The sequence below is a fragment of the Sinocyclocheilus rhinocerous genome, unplaced genomic scaffold, assembly GCF_001515625.1.
Source record: "Sinocyclocheilus rhinocerous isolate Xijiao unplaced genomic scaffold, SAMN03320098_v1.1 scaffold1223, whole genome shotgun sequence".
Taxonomy (NCBI): Eukaryota; Metazoa; Chordata; class Actinopteri; order Cypriniformes; family Cyprinidae; genus Sinocyclocheilus; species Sinocyclocheilus rhinocerous.
Window position 1 is genome coordinate 679,230 of NW_015641045.1, and position 19,973 is coordinate 699,202.

Genomic DNA, 19,973 nt, shown 5'->3' on the forward strand with positions numbered 1-19,973 from the left:
CTCTCTCTCTCTCTCTCTCTCTCTCTCTCTCTCTCCTATAGTGTTTCTTTGGCAGCTCTCTGATGGAATGTGTGGAATTCTTTGTTCAGATTCCAAGTAGGACAGAGATAGAGTTGGAAGCTACCTCTTAAATGAATAATACGATGAAAAATGAGACTCTCTACAACACTTTATTCTGTGTGTTCTCTGTTCAGTGTCACTCCTGGCCTCTTTTCAAGCCTTGTGCTTTCAGATAACGTTTCATATTAATTTCTTCAGTTGCTTTTTATAAACCTCTCTCTGCTGAGTTTAATATTATCTATGAAATATCTTATGAAGCAGAATGTAACTACGATAATAAGAAATAATTGACTTCCATTATTTAATCACCTTAATTGCTATAGTTTCTAACATTTAACATGCATGCATTTTTTTTAAAGAAATCTATACTTTTATTCAGCAAGGATGAATTAAATTGATCAAAAGCGTCAGTACAGACATTTATAATGTTACAAAAGATTTCTGTTTCAAATAAATTCAGTTCTTTTGAAAAATAAAATGTATCACTGTTTCTTAGCAGCAAATCAAATTAAAAGTTTTCTTGAGCAGCAAATCAGCATATTAGAATGATTTCTGAAGGATCATGTGACACTGAAGACTGGAGTAATGATGCTGAAAATACAGCTGCGCATCACAGAAATAAATTACATTTTAACATTCACATAGAAAAAAAAATATTTTAAATTGTAGTAATAATTCACAGTATTACTGTATTTAATGTATTTTTGATCAAATCAATGCAGCCTTGGTGAGCAGAAGAGACAAAAACTAAAAAACAACAACAACAAAAAAAGACCAACCCTGAACTTTTGAAAGGCAGTGTATATGTTGATTAATTTTTGGTTGTTTGTTTGCTTGTTTTTGTTTTGCTGAAAATTCAGCTTTGATCACAGAAATAAATTACATTTTAACATTCACATAGAAAAAAATTTATTTTAAATTGTAGTAATAATTCACAGTATTACTGTATTTAATGTATTTTTGATCAAATCAATGCAGCCTTGGTGAGCAGAAGAGACAAAAACTAAAAAACAACAACAACAAAAAAAGACCAACCCTGAACTTTTGAAAGGCAGTGTATATGTTGATTAATTTTTGGTTGTTTGTTTGCTTGTTTTTGTTTAAACAAACTGTTACACATCAAAATTTGTATATTGCTGCATGTCAGAGTTGTTTAACCCAAAATATTTGACATTCAGTAACCCCTGGGTTAAAATGTCTTAAAAAGTGGAAGATTCCACTAGTTGGTCTTGTTTATGGTGTGTTGCTGATTTTAGAGGTGAGTTTGATTGCTTTTGTAATAAAGTGGATTAAGTTGAAGTTTAGCTTCACACCCCTGTTTGCATTCTTAATCACATCCACTAACCACTGGGCGGAAGATTCCACTAGTTGGTCTTGTTTATGGTGTGTTGCTGATTTTAGATGTTCAAGGTGAGCTTGTCTGCTTTGGTAATAAAGTGGATTAAGTTGAAGTCTGGCTTCACACCCCTGTTTGCATTCTTAATCACATCCACTAACCACTGGGTTATGAAGTAAACAGTCTCAGACCCTCCCTGAGCATCATAAATCCTGACTCCATACTGACACATGCTGGCGAGTGTGGAACTGTGTGTCAGTGAAGCTGTCGCTTTGACATCGAACATTTACAGCCAGCTTGCAGTCTTGTAGAGAACTAACAAAACGAAATCATCAACATTCTTTTTTTTTTTTTTTGCTTTTACAAATCAGGCAACTCCCAAAACAGGATAGCCATGTGGTGCGCAGGATATCCTGGCTCTGCACTTACACCTCTGTGCCTTTTGTTATTACACAGGAGTTTCTTCTCAGGGCACTTTTGGAAAATAAACTCTTTAAAATGCACTTCTCATGCTCTTACTAGTTTATTTAATTTTTCTACTATCAATTTCTAGTAGAGTAAATTTGTTTTTTGGAACTGTTATAAATATTTTACTGTGGTGTAATTTCCACCAAAGAATGAAACAAAATTCATTCATTTTATCATGAACTGCATAGGCCTAACAACATACATAAATATTTAAGGTTACATAGACTTAATAGATACACTGACCTTTTTGTACATGCATTTAAAAAAAGATTTTAGGACCTTTTCGTATGTAATGTGACCATCTGGCCGAATTTGTTTTGATTTGATGCAATTTTAAGTGTTTTCTCTTCCCTTATAAAAGCTAACACTAAAGTGATGTGCTAAAACCTTTGGGCAGCTGACAATTTTCAGCAGCAACATTAAAAAAACGCATTAGTTGACTAGAAAAAATAACTAATAAAGAGGAGTATTTTGTTAAATATATGCACTCTGTTATATATTCATTATATTTTTATTTAACCTGTTCATTATGTCTTTAACTAATGAAGACATACATTAAATAATGTAAGTTTTATTACAGCCAATCGTAAATGTTTATATTTCAGCAGTGAATTGGAGGATAAATCTTTACATCATTAATATGCAATATGCAATTAAATATGCAATTTAAATGTTTCCATATAACTCCGTTTTTATTTGAGTGATTATTATTAAGTGCAATTGATGAATTAATTAATTAAATAAACTTTATTTTCTATTATGTTTCTGGCTAAAGGAAAACCTTCATTTTGGATTCCGATAGACATAAAAATGAACGCACAAATGCACAAATATGAAGGTGTGTGTTTATAATGTTTATATTTCAACAATGAATAAGAGTATAAATCCTTACATCATTAAAATATGCAATTTAAATGTTTGTATATATCTCGGCATTTATTTGAGTGATGATTATTAAGTACATTTGAAGAAATTAATTAAATAAACTATTTTCAATTAGGTTGTCAGCTAAACGAAACCTTTTATTTTGTTTTTGTTTCTGGTAGACATTATAAATAAACAAATATAAATGCATGAAAGCAAAAAATATAAATCTGTGTTTATAGTGTTATATTACAACAATGAACTGGAGTAAAAAATCATCATTAAAAGACCATTAAAATTATGCATCATGGAAAATATTCAATATAAATGTCTGTATATCATTTTTTAACTATTTTATTTGAGTGGTAATTATTAAATAAATTTGCAAAATTTATTTGAATTATTAAATAAACTTTATTTTCATTTATGTTTTCGCCTAAATGAAAACTTTCAGTTTCTGGTAGAAAATTCATTTGTGCATCACTATTGACAAGTCACAATTAAATTGTTAGTTGCATTTTACTATTTGCATTTAGCATTGTTTTCTGCCTAAATGAAAACTTTCAGTTTCTGGTAGAAAATTCATTTGTGCATCACTATTGACAAGTCAATTAAATTGTTAGTTGCATTTTACTATTTGCATTTAGCATTGTTTTCTCTGACCCTATTAAACACACCTGTGATATATTTTTGCCCGTGCCCCATCAGTCGTGAAGCACCGCATTAGACAGCTATAAAGCATTACTCATCCTTACCGCTGTGTATAATGAAATGTTTGAGGCATGTGTGGCATTGACAGTAAATGTGCTCTGTAAGGTTGTAATGATTGTGGTGGGCACGTGGCACCAGGTGCAGCTCCTCTGGAGCCCAGAAGAGTTTATTTTCAGTACGTTTGCACTCACTTGTGCTCTGATCTCCATGCTTTAAATAGACGGGCTATATGCTGCCATGCGGTTAAACGGCCAGGGTTAATCGTGGATCTTGTTATACATTCTCCATTTTTGTGTGTACTGTGTAAATCTCTCACACTTGTCTTTCCGTGCATATTTTACATGCAGTTTTTAATTGACCACATCTAATATGCCAGATTATTTTAGGATTTCAGATTTAGATGCAGACGTGGGCGTTTGAGGCCCACCACAGTCCTGCTGACATCAGCACACAGGCAGCCGTTTCCCAGGAAGAGGCTCCTGGGAGTAAAACATATCAACATATCCGACTGCCATTTAAGGAGCACTTGCTGCATCCACTGAGTTTCTCACATATTTCTCTTGATGTTGTGAAAGTCTATATAAAGTAAGCGAAAAAATGAGTATAAGCTTGGATGCTCTCGACTCGTTTCTCAACTTTTAATCTGAAAGCTTCTGCTAATTAATAAATTTTTCATGTGTGTGTATTTTATATATATATATTAGTGCTGTCAAATGATTAATCGTGATTAATTGCATCCAAAATAAAAGTTTTTGTTTACATAATATATGTGTGTCAGTGTGTGCACTGTGTATATTTATTATGTATATATAAATACACACACATGCATGTATATATTTAAGAAAAATTTTATATTTGTATATTAAATATATTTATATATAATATAAATTATATAAATATATACATGTAAATACATATATATTTTCATATATACGTATACATGTATACATATACATAAATATTTTAAAATATGTATTGTATGAGTGTGTATTTATATATACATAATAAATATACACAGTACACACATATATTATGTAAACAAAAAACTGGAGTGCCACCTGTGGCTAAACTTAACGGAGATCAGAGATGCTGAGAAAATGGCCTTTCCTGAACTCCCCCGTCTCTCCCAATGGACTCTTTGGCCCGGCTGTGGATGGTTTCACAGAGCGCTGTTTCAAGTCACCCCAAGACTGCATCCACTCAACAGTCTGCAGAGCCGGTGCCGCCACAGCCTCCGCTAAAACAGGAGACTAAATTAAAATAAGAAATGTTGAAAAAAGTTTATTTTTCCAGTTGAAGTATTTTTTTTTCACATAAGCATTTTTTTCAGTATGTATATATATATATATCAGTATGTATATGTAACTCCAATAATAATAAAAGCGTACAATGAATGCGTTTAAAATAAAATAAAATAAAAATTCCCATGCCATGAAAACAACTGTAGTATTTCTTGATATTTCCTGGTTCCCTATCGAACGTTCACTTCACTTTGCGTTATGGGTTATCCTCCTGTTTATCCTGTTACTGAAGCCTGATTTGTTAACGTTTGTGTAACTGCACAAACCAATGGCACTTTAGCCCGCCAGAAAAGGTGGAGCCGACCTCTATATAAGCCGGCTCAATGCGCCATTTCACTGTGAGAACATGAGTCTCTCCCTCCTTCGCTCCCGCATCGCCTTCTTTCACGAAGGCGGTCCTCCCCATCCTGCTCTCCCGTTTCCTTTCTCGCCCAAGAGGAAGAAACAGCGGAGCAGCAGGCCTCTTCCCTCGGGCTCGAGTGAGATTATGTTGGCCCAGAGCCCGCGTACCTCACTCTCCCCACAGCGCCTCAGTTCGCCGGTGTGTTTCACACGTGAGGATCAACGGCCCTCGTCGGCTGCGAGCGACTTGGTGTCTTTCGGTGCTTCTGAAGAGGAGGTGATCTTTGACGACTCTATGTCCTTGACAGCATCTGATGCTGAAGAGTAGGCGGGTTCCGGCGAAGAGCCTGAAGCCCCCACTCTATCTCAGTCTGCACACCCCAGCATAGACTCAGAGCTGATCTGCGTCCACACGAAGGCAGTAGAGGAACTCGGCCTGGATTGGACAACCCCGGAAGAGCCCGCCCCCGGCCTCCTCGACGAGTGGTTCTTAAAGGGACACCGTCAGCCTTCACCTCGTCAGCGGCCAGCTACCTTTCTGCCTGCAGTTCACGACGAGCTCACTAAAACATGGTGGGCTCCTTACTCGGCACGTGTTAACCCTTCCACCGCAGCTGCTCTCACCGTTGATGGCGCTGAAGAAAAAGGGTACAGTAAGCTCCCCCCTCTCGAAGAGGCTGTGGCGGCTCATCTGTGTCCACCGTCGACCCGCAGGCTCAAGTCTGCAGCGCACCCCTCTAAGCCCTGCAGGATGATGTCAGCTCTGGCCAACAGGGCTTATACAGCCAGGGCCAGGCCGCCTCAGCCCTGCATACGATGTCTGTCCTCCAAGTATTTCAAGCCAAACTTCGCCGTGACATGGACGAGTCTGGCAGAGATCCTGGCACCTTTAGAGAGCTACGCACGGCAACCAATCTGGTTCTGTGTGCCACGAAGGCGACGGCACAGGCAGTGGGCAAGGCCATTGCCAACTTAGTGGTGCTGGAGTGCCACCTGTGGCTAAACTTAACGGAGATCAGAGATGCTGAGAAAATGGCCTTTCCTGGACTCCCCCGTCTCTCCCAATGGACTCTTTGGCTCGGCTGTGGATGGTTTCACAGAGCGCTGTTTCAAGTCACCCCAAGACTGCATCCACTCAACAGTCTGCAGAGCCGGTGCCGCCACAGCCTCCGCTAAAACAGGAGCCTGGGCTTCACCAGTGCCCCCGAGTGGCTAGGAAGTATCCCTTCCCGAAGCATCAAGGTCCCTGCACTCGCGTAGTGCTGGACCCAAGAGCCTCAAAAGCCATCCTGATCCAGCAAACAGGAAGAGGAGAGGGCTTGTTCTCGCAGAAGCCGGAACCACTCAAAGAAAGCTCGCATTTACTCCCCGTCTCTTCTAACATCTCTGAGTGGATGTTTTCTAACAGGGCACGTCCTGCAAAACCTGCGTTTGTCCCATCAAATTACCGCTATGATAGCAGACCCACATACTTTAAAGAGCAAAATTCCTCTCCCTGCACTCACACATGCCAGTTCCTTGCCTTCACACGGCAAGCTGTCATTCAAAATGGAGCCTCTTGCCACCCGGCTGATGGCTTGGAAAGCCATTCCCGGCGTGTCAACATGGATCCTAAAAACGATAGAACAAGGATACTTGCTTCAGTTTGCTCGCAGGCCTCCTCGTTTCAGAGGTGTCATTAAAATTTTGGTATCAAACAACGATTCTCATGTTCTTCGGTCCGAAGTAAACACATTGCTTGCAAAAGGTGCCATAGAACAGGTACCCTTAGCAGACAGCGAGAGAGGTTTTTACAGCCGCTATTTCCTTGTTCCCAAAAAAGACGGCGGGCTCAGAACCCTGGACCTGGGCCGACTTCGCGTCAGGGTAACCCATTGCTGCGTCAAAGCTGTGGCCCCCCTGGACAACTCCTCACCTGTTTTCATCAGGTGTGCAGTTGGGAAGGACCTCCAGGAGGAAGGTGGTCACAACTGACGCCTTCAGCTTGAGCTGGGGACAACATGACTGTGGTAGCTTATATCAATCGCCAAGGCGGCCTCAGGTCACGTCCCTTGTACAGGATGACTCGACATCTCCTACTATGGGCACAGAGCAAACTCCTCTCACTACGAGCGGTTCACGTGCCGGGCAGAGTGAACCAGGGAGCGGACATGCTGTCCAGTGACAATGTAGCTCCAGGAGAGTGGAGACTACATCCTCAGCCGGTTCAGATGATCTGGTCAGTTTTCGGCAAGGCAGAGGTGGACCTCTTCACCTCTGAAGACAACTGTCACAGCTTAATCTATTTCTTAACACAACGGGATGATCTGGCCCACGATTGGCCCAACACCCATCTGTATGCTTTCCCTCTGATCGCTCTGCTCCCTCGGGTCATCAGGCGAGTCAGGGAAACGAGATGTGCTCTCCTCTTGGTGGCCCCACTCTGGAGGAACCAACCTTGGTTTCTGGAAATGGTCCAGCTGTCATCAGCATCCCCATGGCCAATACCACTGAGGAAAGACCTTCTCTCGCAAGCACAGGGCAGGATTTAGCATCCCCGGCCAGAGCTGTGGAACCTACATGTCTGGTCCCTTGACGGGAGTCTAGCCAGCTCCCTGTGAGAGTGTCAAACACCATCTTAGAAGCAAGAGCTCCATCTACAAGACGTCTCTACGCTCTCAAGTGGTCAGTCTTTTGTGACTGGTGTTCAGCGCGAGATCAGGACCTGAACTCATGTGACGTGTCCAACGTGCTAACCTTTCTGCAAGAGCTGTTGGACAAGGGGCGCACCCCATCCACACTTAAAGTCTATGTGGCAGCCATCGCAGTGAATCATTCTCTCGTGGCTGGCCGGACTATCAGCAGGAACGACTTGCTGAAATTCCTGAGGGGCGCTCGGAGGTTAAATCTTCCTCGTCCCAGGACTGTGCCGACGTGGGACTTGTCTCTAGTCTCTAGTCCTTCCTGTCTCGAGTTATGGGCCCAACGACTGTAAAGTCGTTCTCCAGCCGCGTAGCGGTTATGTGCCTAAGGTGCTCTCAACTCCGTTCAGAGCCCAGGTGATCTCCCTGCTGGCCCTTCCTGTTGTGGAGGGTGAACAGGGTCAGAACTTATTGTGCCTGGTCCGGGCACTCAGAGTTTACATTGAGCGCTCTAAGACGTTCAGACAGTCTGAGCAGCTCTTTGTGTGCTTTGGAGGCCACTCTAAAGGGCTGCCGGTCACAAAGCAGAGACTATCTTGTTGGATAGTAGATGCGATCGCCCTGGCTTATGCCTCAGTGGGCTCGCAGTGCCCTGTAGGTGTGAGAGCCCATTCAACTAGAGGAATGACCTCCTCCTGGGCATGGGCCAGTGGGATTTCCATTAGTGAGATTTGTGCGGCCGCCGGTTGGTCGTCGCCATCCACATTTGTTAGATTTTATAATTCGGACATCCCTGCCTTGCAGGCACGGATCTTATCCATTTAAACTGCTGGTTTTTCCCGGAGGCGGAAACAGCTGTGTCAGTATCCCAGGCTAATGCTCGGGACTGAGTTTAGCTCTCATGTTTCAGGGGCCGTTAAATTAGTGCTTCTAAACTGGGCTCGTAGAGCAGATCGTTATGTTTCTGCTCATAGCACTGCGTGATTGGATATAGTTCCCATAACGCAACGTGAATTGAACGTTCGATAGGGAACGCTCTGGTTACTGACGTAACCTCTGTTTTCTGAGATAAGGGAACGAGTGTTGCATCACTTGCCGTACTATAAGCTGCATGCAAATCGATAGCTGTCGCTTCAGTCGAAGTGATTCTGATGAAATTGCGCGTTGAGCCGACTTATATAGAGGTCGGCTCCGCCCTTTCTGGCGGGCTAAAGTGCCATTGGTTTGTGCAGTTACACAAACGTTAACAAATCAGGCTTCAGTAACGGGGTAAACAGGAGGATAACCCATAACGCAACACTCATTCCCTTATCTCAGGGAACCGAGGTTACGTCAGTAGCCAGAGCGTTTTCCATGATTATATAAGAACCCTGTAACTGTTTTCTAACACTAACTACCTGTTAACTAACACTGCAAAGTGAATGCAAAGCAGCCAGCATACCTGGGAATTCAAACTTTGAGTTTTCATAGTTTTGTTGTTGTCTTTGTTCACAGTATAATTCCCATACTTTCATTTGTGTAATTTCATGGTTTTATGACTGTACTGAAATGCAGGAACATTGCATGTGTTTAAAGTTGTGAGGGCAGGACCGGGTTAATGAACGGCGTCTGCTGTGTGTGTGCCTCCCCTTCACCCCTCTCTCCTCTCACATACACACACACACACACACACACACACACTCGCGCGCTCACACTCAGGTGTGACAGAATATTGGGATACATTCTGGAATACTCTCTTGATTCAGTGAGTACATTTTCTGCTCCTCGCTCCCTGTAGGCAACATTAATGCATTGCGTGTTTGTGATCTGTTTTGACCCCTGTTTAACTTCTAAACCAGGATAGTATCAGACGGTACTCCATTTCACTGTTAAAAATAGTGTGAATTCAAGAAAGAGACGTTTAGATGCTGTGTTTCAAGTTTACCGAAATACATGACTAGTTGTTTGCGATTACTGCTTAAGAGACTTCTAGAAATAATTCTGTTTCCATTATTAATGCGATTAGATTCAGAATGATTCGCTTGCAAATCTTTAAAGTCATTCATGTTTAGATGGATTTCCCAATGAATCATTCAGACTGGTTTGTTCTTTTGAATAAATCAAATCAGTCATTTCTATCCACTATTTTAGAACTGAGCGTAACTAGAACAATTTGACAATATATTTTTTTAAACCGTTTTGTGCTTTGTGTTTTTATGGTAGCATTTTATTCATTTTTGAAATTATACACATGAACTTTGTTATATTCAGCGAGCATACATGTAATAGTAGCATGCATGCAAAAAAAAGTGGAAAAAAAAGAAATTCTTTTAAAAATCATGAAAACAATTTTTATCTTTCCTGATATTTCCATGTTTTGCATGAACCCCGTGTCTGTTAACTAACACTGTTGGGATCTCAGAGTCGTGCGCTCATCTGTGATCTTTCTAGGTGTTAATTTACCCTCTCATCATAGTTGATCTGCAACCATCACGTTTTTAATAGCCGTCTGCTGTGAGGTTGGTTTTGATGTGTCGACTCGTAAACTTTGAGGAAGAGTTCCAGTAGCTCGGGTGTCTGGCTGTACTGTCAGGACGCCAGCGTCACTCCGATCATCTGTACGCTATGTGCAGGCTATTATTGACCCCATGGATGGATGAATAGGTGCATGAGAAAGATCTCAGAGTCGTGCGCTCATCTGTGATCTTTCTAGGTGTTAATTTACCCTCTCATCATAGTTGATCTGCAACCATCACGTTTTTAATAGCCGTCTGCTGTGAGGTTGGTTTTGATGTGTCGACTCGTAAACTTTGAGGAAGAGTTCCAGTAGCTCGGGTGTCTGGCTGTACTGTCAGGACGCCAGCGTCACTCCGATCATTAGCAGAGGAGATCTCTGCCTGTACGCTATGTGCAGGCTATTATTGACCCCATGGATGGATGAATAGGTGCATGAGAAAAGAGTGAGTTAAGGCCTTTATCAGACCGTTTTAGACTAGCTGCATGTCTGTAATTCTGTCTGACTCTCTGTCTGTCTTTCCAAGGTTTTTGTTGGCAACTCAGTGAAGGGTGTAATGGTTGTACGTAAAGGACAGGCTAGATTTGGTAACACTTAGACACTTGGTTGACTATAAGTAAATTTACAAGCATGTCAACTTATTCTACTAACAGTAAAGTGTAACCATAACATACCAGTCTACTAATACTCTAATGGAGCTTTTGACATGTAGTTGCAAAGTTACTTATAGTCAACAGAATGTCTAGGGGAGCATCAAAATAAAGTGTAACCCTGGATTCACAGGGATGAACTGTATGACCAAAATCTATAATGACAAAGGTATCTGTAAATTCAACACCAAAATGTTTTAAAAATAATACATAACTATTAAATAATGGCTATTTTGGGATAATCCAGTGAATTAAATACTGTACAAATAAAGAATAATTGAATATGATGGATGCAAACGTTTAAAATACGTTTAAAATTATTAATAGTATCAGTGCACAAAGTACTATTATTGGCACATAAAACAAGTAAAACATAGATTATTGAAGTAAGAAAATACATTTTCAGTCTTTCTAATTCAATGTATTCCTTGCTGCTGCTTTGTAATTATTTGTAAAATTTACCAGCAATTTCTGAAGTGAAAATTGTTTCAACACCATTTTTTACAATGTAATAATAAGTAAACTGCTATTTATAGTAGCCTATTAGTACACTGTAAAAAAATTACAAATAATTGTAATTATTTAAAATTATTTACATAATAAAACAAAAATTATTGCATTATGTTTTATATGAAAATACTATTTCAGTCTTTCTGTTACAAAATTTCATGTTTAATTCAATGTGTTGCTTGCTATTTCTTTGTAAGTATGTGTGAAATTTACCAGCAATTTCTGAGTGAAAATTGTTTCTACGCCAATTTTTTTTTTCAATGCAGTATAACTAAAAATGAACAATTCAAACAAAGTCATATTTTAAGTATGATTAGTTTGGTCCCATTCAAAGACGTTGTAAAATATTAAATGCACAGTGGTTGAATTCTGTCTACAATGTGCCATATTGGGACGTGTGGCAACTGTAAACCTGTCTAAACCAAAAGTGACCACAACAGTATGAAGATTCAAAAATCTATTGCTCCTGTTAAACTCAATAAAGCAACAGCAGCGTTTGCAGACTGGACTGTAGTTTTCTGTATTATGTTGGATGTTTTAAACATGCATATTGTTATGCATCTCATCCCTAGTAGTGAAGTGAACGCCTGTAATTCTGTCACAGTTCCTCATATTGACGGGTCTGTTCCTGTGGGACAGATTGTGTTCATAGCTCAACTCTTACTGCAGGACCAGAAGAGTGTGGTGACATAAGCTCAGCATGACGGATGTGTTGACAGGGTCTCTGCGGTCCGTCACAACAGGCTTTTACCTGCCAGTTGACACAATGCAGAGACAATGACCCAACCAAGCTAAATAAAACAACTTTGTGCTGTAGTTAAGGACTATTTTATGGCATCATACAAAAAGTGGACCACATAAAACCCCTCTTGTGTATTTCAACCGACCCAAACTGATTTTCTGTTTTGTTTCTGTGAGAAAAACCCCTCTGAGAGGGTCTTTGGTTCTGGCGCTACAGCTGCACCAGGACTGGCATAGCTGCCGCTGAAGGACTGTATTTAGTAACATGATTGAGGATGCTTAGAAAGGTTGGAATGCCCGACTGACTCACACAAGCAAACATCATATCTGTGATTGGAGACCCTCACACTCTCCCTCTCTGCTAGAGAGAAATATCATGCTCATGTCTTATTTTTAAGACTGTTGTTCATTGTTCTCAGAGACTTTCCCCTTTAATCATGTGTCTAGCTGCATTAGAGTTTGTATTACTTTAAAATTATTATAGATTTTTTGCAAACTTACATACCATTCAAACATGAGAAATAAATACTTTTATTTAGCAAGGATATGACAGTGAAGACATGTATAATGTTACAAAAGATTTCTATTTCAAATAAATGCTAATTTTTAAACGTTTTAGTCATCAAATAATTTTGCTAACTACCAAATTTTGCTATAAGTTTGATTGCATCATATAATAATGGCTGTTAATAGTGTTCATCGTCTGTTTGATTTTTCCGTACATTTCTGCCATATGTACATTAACTGATAGTCACCACTGATAAGCTACTACTAAATATATTGTAGAAACTTAATTTTCTGTAAAGTTGCTTTGCAACAATTTGTATCGTAAAAAGCGCTATACAAATAAACTTGAATTGAATAATTTTGAAAAAGAAATGATATCAGTTTCTACAAAAACATTAAGCATCACAACTGTTATTAAAATTGACGATTATTAGAAATGACTCTTAAGCAGCAAATCAGCATATTATAATGATTTCTGAAGGATCATGTGACTGAAGACTGGAGTAATGAAAATTCAGATTTGCATCAGAAATAAATGACATTTTACAATATGTTCACATAGAAAACAGCTCTTTTAAATTGTAATATTTCACAATATTACTGTTTTTATTGTATTTCTGATCAAATAAATGCAGCCTTGGTGACCAGAAGGGACTTTCTAAGAAAAAAAATAAAAACTCTTACCAACCCCAAACTTTTGATTGATGGTATATTTGCATTTTGTAATTTAAAGGGAAACTTTTCTTCATATTCTGAAACAAATTCGTTTGATGTAAAATGTGACACTTAACATTCCTACTTAACTCCTATCTTATAGAGCAGCAAAACAGACTTATATTATGGTAGTCAGAGGGAGAGCAGAAAAAAGTCATGCAAAACAAAACTTCTTGGAGAAACCTTTACTAACTTCTGTTTCTTCTTTCTGCACAGACGCCTTGCTTGCAGATCTCGAGTCTTCCACTGCCCATATCTCCAAGTGCCCAGTGTTTCTTCCTGAGGAGACACCATATTCCTACCCCACCGGAGGGCACCTTTTTCAGGATGACTCCCCTCCTCCGCCCCTGCCCCCTCCACCCACATCTGAGGCCCTGAACGGATCGCTGTCCCCGCGGCCGGACTCCCAGCACTCCTCGCAACAGGTTCGGCACAACCTATCTTAGGACTTTCCAAAATAAGCTAGTCAGTATTCATAACACCTCAGTGTGTCTTGTTATTGCTAATGTGTGCAAATATTTTATGTTCTGTACTTTACCTGGGGTTCTCAACTGATTTTACTTAGTACCCAGATTTTACATTGGGCATTAATTTTGGGAGTCCTTGACTTAATATAACAATTTTGTTACTGTGTTGGGTCACCAACTTTTTTGTCAGCCAAGACACTTTGACCTAAAATATTTACCTGAAGTTCCCTTGAGATTTTGAGTTAATGTTTCCATAATTTAACAACACATGTTTACAGTTCTCTGATTAATGACTGCTCATTTTCTGGTTAATGGTCACTTGATATGCATGTATACAACTAAAATATTTTAATTAAAATAAGGATTTACATTTCATATTATGCTTTATACACATATACACATAAAATGTAAAATTTATTAAAATAAAAATACTGAAAATAAACTCAACTGGCCCAGCCCAGCCCATTTTGGACTGTGCCACACCAGTTGAGAATCAGTGATTTATTACATTTGCAATATAGATTTGCATAAAACATTATGCATTTTGGTTTTTCTTGTGTTGAAATTTAGTCTCTGGGCTCTGCTCATAAAAGCACGTTGTCTCGGGACAGCAGCCCACCAGCCTCGCATACAGAAGAAGACCACGTTTACAGGTGAGTTACAGTGTCACAGATGAGAATTGACAGCTCGTACTGATAATAGTCAAACAAAATGTGTATTAAATATCTGTCATTCTGTGGTGTTATCCACCATAATATCCCTTCCATTTGCCCATGTCCTGCTATTATGAAAAATCAAACCCTAAATGGCACACTTCTATTGGTCCAGTTTTCCTAACAAGCAGAAGCACTCAGACTCATCGGCCACAGCCATGACTTCTGCCCTGGGCAGCAACCTGTCTGAACTGGACCCCCTTCTTCTGGAACTCAACGCTGTACAGCAAAATGCCCCATCTTACTCCACTACAGGTAAAGATGAAGACACACTTAAGGCATTCCGAAAAATTTATTGCCATGCATGAATATTTATTCAGCGGGTAAAATAGGTATTGAACACGTCACCATTTTTTCCAGTAAGTGTATTTCTAAAGGTGCTGTTGACATGAAATTTTTCACCAGATGTCGGTAACAACCCAAGTAATCCATACATACAAATAAAACAAAACAAATAAGTGCAGAAATAAATACATGGTGGTGGTTAGCACTGGTTATCAAGTTACTATTTGTTATCAAGTGCACAAAGGTACCATTGGTACCACTGGTTATCAAGCGCACACACAGCAACATTTAAGTTCTTCAAAAATATTGAACTACTGAAATTTATTTAATACTTTGTGCAAAAGCCTTTGTTGGTAATGACAGCTTCAAGACGCCTCCTGTATGGAGAAACTAGTCGCATGCATTGCTCAGGAGAGATTTTGGCCCATTCTTCCACAAAGTCTTCAAATCTTGAAGGTTCTGTGGGCCTCTTCTATGAACTCTGATCTTTAGTTCTTATTTTCTATTGGATTCAAGTCAGGTGATTGGCTGGCCATTCGAACAGCTTTACTTTCTTTCTCTGAAACCAATTGAGAGTTTCCTTGGCTGAATGACACAGGGAAAAAGTATTGAACCACTGAAATGTATTTAATACTTTGTACAAAAGCCTTTGTTGGTAATGACAGCTTCAAGACGCCTCCTGTATGGAGAAACTAGTCGCATGCATTGCTCAGGTGTGATTTTGGCCCATTCTTCCACAGTGTCTTCAAATCTTGAAGGTTCTGTGGGCCTCTTCTATGAACTCTGATCTTTAGTTCCTATTTTCTATTGGATTTAAGTCAGGTGATTGGCTGGGCAGCTTAGCAGCTTTATTTTCTTTCTTTGAAACCAATTGAGAGTTTCCTTGGCTGTGTTTGGGATCATTGTCTTGCTGAAATGTCCACCCTTGTTTCATCTTCATCACCCTGGTACTGTAGGTGTTGGGACTGAACCAGCTAATATTAATTTCCACTGGCAAGGGGCAGGATTGCTTTCTAATTACTGATAGATTTCAGCTGGTGTCTTGGCTTTCCATGCCTTTTTGCACCTCCCTTTCTTCATATGTTTAATACTTTTCCCCTGTGTCATTCCATTTTATTACACATAACTTAATTTCTGAACTTATTTATGTTTTCTTTGTATGTATGGATTACTTGGGTTGTTACCGACATCTGATGAAACTTTCAAGTCAACAGCACCTTTAGAAATATATTTACTGAGAAAAATGGTGACGTGTTCAATAGTTATTTTACCCGCTGTACTGCTTTGATTATGGATAAAGATATAAAAAAACATGTAATCGTACTTTGAAACTTCCTCTTTGCAGAAGATGTTGCACCTCCATTGCCCCCCTGCAGTGTTGCCCACTATATCCAGGAAAATGGAGCCCACCCAGGCATCACACTGACACCGGCAGCCCAGGACAAGCCTCAGAGGAATGGAACGAAGGGGACAGATGATGGCCGTCCCACTGTGGAAAGTCTTCTGAATGAGTTGGAGAGCTCTGTGCCTTTCACAACGTAAGATCTCTCTCAGCTGTAGATGGAGAAACATGGATTTGCATTGAGGATTTTAATGGAATGCTGTAATTTACATAAACAGGCCAAGCCCCTGTGCTCTGACGAGGGAATTGACAGATGGGCAGGTGGACACACCTTCCGAGCAGCAAGGCAGAATATCAGCCACCTCCGCTACACGAGAACTGGATGAGCTCATGGCCTGCCTGTCAGATTTTAAGGTGCAGAGCAATGTGAGTGTGTGTATATGTGTGTATGTGACACTTACAGGACGGTGTAAGTGAGTTGAAGAGACGTTGTGTCTGGGAATGTGTGCTGAACTATGTTGTTTGGCTGATCTATTTTCAGGACTTACTGCTTGACAATCTGGGCTTGCGTTTCCCAAAAACGTTGTAAGTAGATAGTTGAGACCATTTGTGCCAATGGTGTCTACAATCTTCTTGGGCTTACGGCGCTGTTGGGAAACACTACCCTGGCTGGTCTTCATCTGACCATCACAACCAGTTTATTTATTTGCAAATCTTTTCCTGCTTGTCTATGAATTCTAGCTTAAATTTCATCTCATTACTTCAACATTGCATCCAGAATCTGTTTTGTTTTTTCCTCAGCTGTTTTGTATATCTCATTAAAGCTTTTTCTTAATTATTTCTCATTCTCTGCTTTCCTTAATCTGTCACTATCTTCTGTTTCTCCTCTTTCTTCCCCTGTCCCTCCTTTATGTCCTCCAGCCAAGTTCTTTGGGCTCCCTGAACTCTGAGCCAATGTTTGAGCAAACTACTACCATTGCTGAAATCCACCCTCCTCCTACGACTGCCGTGTCCAAATCCCTGTCCCCTACCCTCCCAGTGGAACCAAGACGATATTCCCCAGGTCTCTCCTCTCCTTTAAACTTTGAACTGCACATTGTGGAGTTTGAACCGGGGGCTGTGCCTCCACCGTCCAGTGTTGTCCCAAAGCCTTCCTCTCGACTGTCTCCACCTGTAGCATCCAGTCCTCGTTTTTCTCCAGTACCTGACCTGGGCTTGGATTCTTCCATTGATGTCTCTGCTTCCCTGCTGTCCTCCCAGGTGGAATCTCTAGTGGTTCTGTCTCAGACTATAACCACCACTACCACACCTGGAAGTGGAGACCTTTGTAGTTTCTGGGAGGGAAGTCCTTCTGCCAAATTGACAAGCTCTGGGCTGAAGGCCTATTCGCCTATCACCAAGTCTCCTAGTCCAACAAGTGCCCCACTGGTCAGCAGAACCAATGAAAGAGTTAGCCCATTGATGACACCAGCATCAATTGATCTGTATCTCTCCAACTCTGAAGCAAAACCTATAAGTCCAATGACATCTCTTTCCAGATCTCCACTTCCTACAGTCTATGAATCACCATTTCTGTCTCTTCCCAAAGCTGTATCACCCCCTCTAATCCTATCCTCTTCCTCGTCTGTAGTGGTTCCCAAGTCTTCAAGCCCAAAACCATTATCAGGACAGCCTCCCGCTGGCCTTCAACCACCAACCTATGAGCCATGTCTTGATGATGCCTTGGATAAACTCCTTGCCATGAGCTTCAGCAGGCCTGAGAACGAGGCTCTAATCACCACATCAGCGGCCTCACGGCTCACTTCGGAAGTACAACCAGAAGTCTACGAGGAGACAATAGTAGCAGCGGATCGCAGCAACATTCATCCTGACACTCGTACAGAGAGCGAAATGGGGGACGGGTTCTTGGAGGATCAGTCAGACTGCAGGAGTGATCTTGACTGGGCTGACATGGAACTGAAGATGGCCTACGAAGGACCTGATGGCTCCATGACCCCAATGACAGAGGCAAGTTGGATGGATGGCTCTCTTACTCCATCGTCTTGCCCTGGAACCCCAGATGCCCAGATGGACCTTCCCATGCTGCATACGGCTGGCACAATGGACAGGATCTCAGCCTCTGGACACGTACGGATAGGACTGCAATGCTTGTTGATTGGAATGCTGTGGAATTTGGTTTGGAGTTTTTACAGACAAGTCTTGCAGTGGTTTGATTGCCAGCATGTAAATCAGGGGTGTCAAATCCTGCTCCTGGGGGGGCCACCTTCCTGCAGAGTTTAGCTTGAGCCAGCTAATCAAGGTCTTCAGCATTACTACAAACTTCCAGGCAAGTGTATTGGAGCTACAATGTGCAGGAAAGTGGCCATCCAGATACAAGATTGAAGAAGCCTGATGTAATTAAAACCTGTTAGTCAGATGGATAAAAGTCATAATTGTTGCTCTACACCCTGAAATACTGAGTTATCCTTACTCTAATTATTTAGTTTTCACTCCATTTATGGTAAATTGTAATTGTAAGAACTTAAATGTTGCTGTGTGTGCGCTTGATAACCAGTGGTACCAATGGTACCTTTGTGCACTTGATAACAAGTAGTAACTTGATAACCAGTGCTAACCACCACCATGTATGCAAACGCCCAACTTTTCATGCTAAATGATTTTGCACCTGGATTGCATCTGAATGCTTCCATAGATCCCTGCTTGCCTTTATTAGTTTCTTTGAACAATAATCAATAATTCTTGAGTCATGTGGCATCTCAAGGAGTTTGTACTGCTGTCCCAGATCAAATCTGTGATTAGACGTACCAAGGAGATTCAAAACGTCCATCCCATGTACCGAGACGGCCTGATACGTAGGAAGATGGGCCCCCTCATTTTCCACAAGAGTAGCAGACATGCTGTCATTGGCTAAGCTTCTGTCTTACTGTCCTCTTCTAGAATAATCACAAAACTTCTATGGATTTGTAAATTTAATGTTGTATGCTTGAGCTTGGAGATGTTGTGTGTGTGTGTGTGTGTTTGTGTGTGCTCAGCCTCCTACCGTGGTCATAAATATTAGATTACATTAGATGCGCCCCAGGGAGAGTTTCAGACAAGAACTCTGTTTGAAACCATCTTGTAGTCAGGGTTTCAAGCTGGTCCTTAAAAAGGCTTAAATTTAGTTATCAAATTTAAGGCCATTAATAATCTTAAATGGTACAAGAAAGTCTTAACTCTTTCCCCGCCAGCATTTTTGAAAAAAGTTGCCAGCCACCGCCAGCGATTTTGATGATTTTTTTGTACTGCTGTCCCAGATCAAATCTGTGATTAGACGTACCAAGGAGATTCAAAACGTCCATCCCATGTACCGAGACGGCCTGATACGTAGGAAGATGGGCCCCCTCATTTTCCACAAGAGTAACTCCCAGGACCGGCTCATTGATGAACTGCAAGGCAAGCTGGGAATTGCCCGTAAGGATCGTCCAAAAAAGCAACAGCCGGATGACTGGCTCACAGAAGGCGTCATTGTCATGTCCAACCCCAAACGCTCACGGGAAGACCACAACAGGGAGGTGGATAAGGTAGACGGGAAGGATCTACGGATTCAGCACATTCTGTTTCCACTCCATTCAATTCCTATAAAATTATTTTGCTTAATTGCATTGACGTTTCTCTGTAATCACCTGCTTTTTTCTTCTTCATTCCTGCTTTCCATCTCTTTCTCTCTCTTCTTCTTTCTTATCGGTGTCTTCCTCTAGATAATCATACCTCCTGAGTCTCCTCTTCCTCAGAGGAAGGTGATCCCACCTCCCCAGTCTCCCCCGATCCCTCGCCCCCCTCCCCCTGCTGAAGAACAAAAGCGCCCCCC

The 19,973-nt window shown here is 40.9% G+C and overlaps 1 protein-coding gene across 2 annotated transcripts in view; it reads left to right on the forward strand.

Annotated features, from left to right (window-relative positions):
- Positions 1-19,973, forward strand: part of pxnb (paxillin b) — a 41,097-nt gene that overhangs the window by 12,366 nt on the left and 8,758 nt on the right. Inside the window, exons 2-6 of one of the 2 annotated variants that reach the window (XM_016570838.1) lie at positions 13,536-13,744; positions 14,357-14,439; positions 14,615-14,754; positions 16,130-16,322; positions 16,405-16,552. In XM_016570838.1, the coding sequence (XP_016426324.1) occupies positions 13,536-13,744; positions 14,357-14,439; positions 14,615-14,754; positions 16,130-16,322; positions 16,405-16,552 (773 nt within the window). The remainder of the gene's footprint in view (positions 1-13,535; positions 13,745-14,356; positions 14,440-14,614; positions 14,755-16,129; positions 16,323-16,404; positions 16,553-19,973) is intronic. The other variant, XM_016570839.1, reaches the window with a different exon arrangement.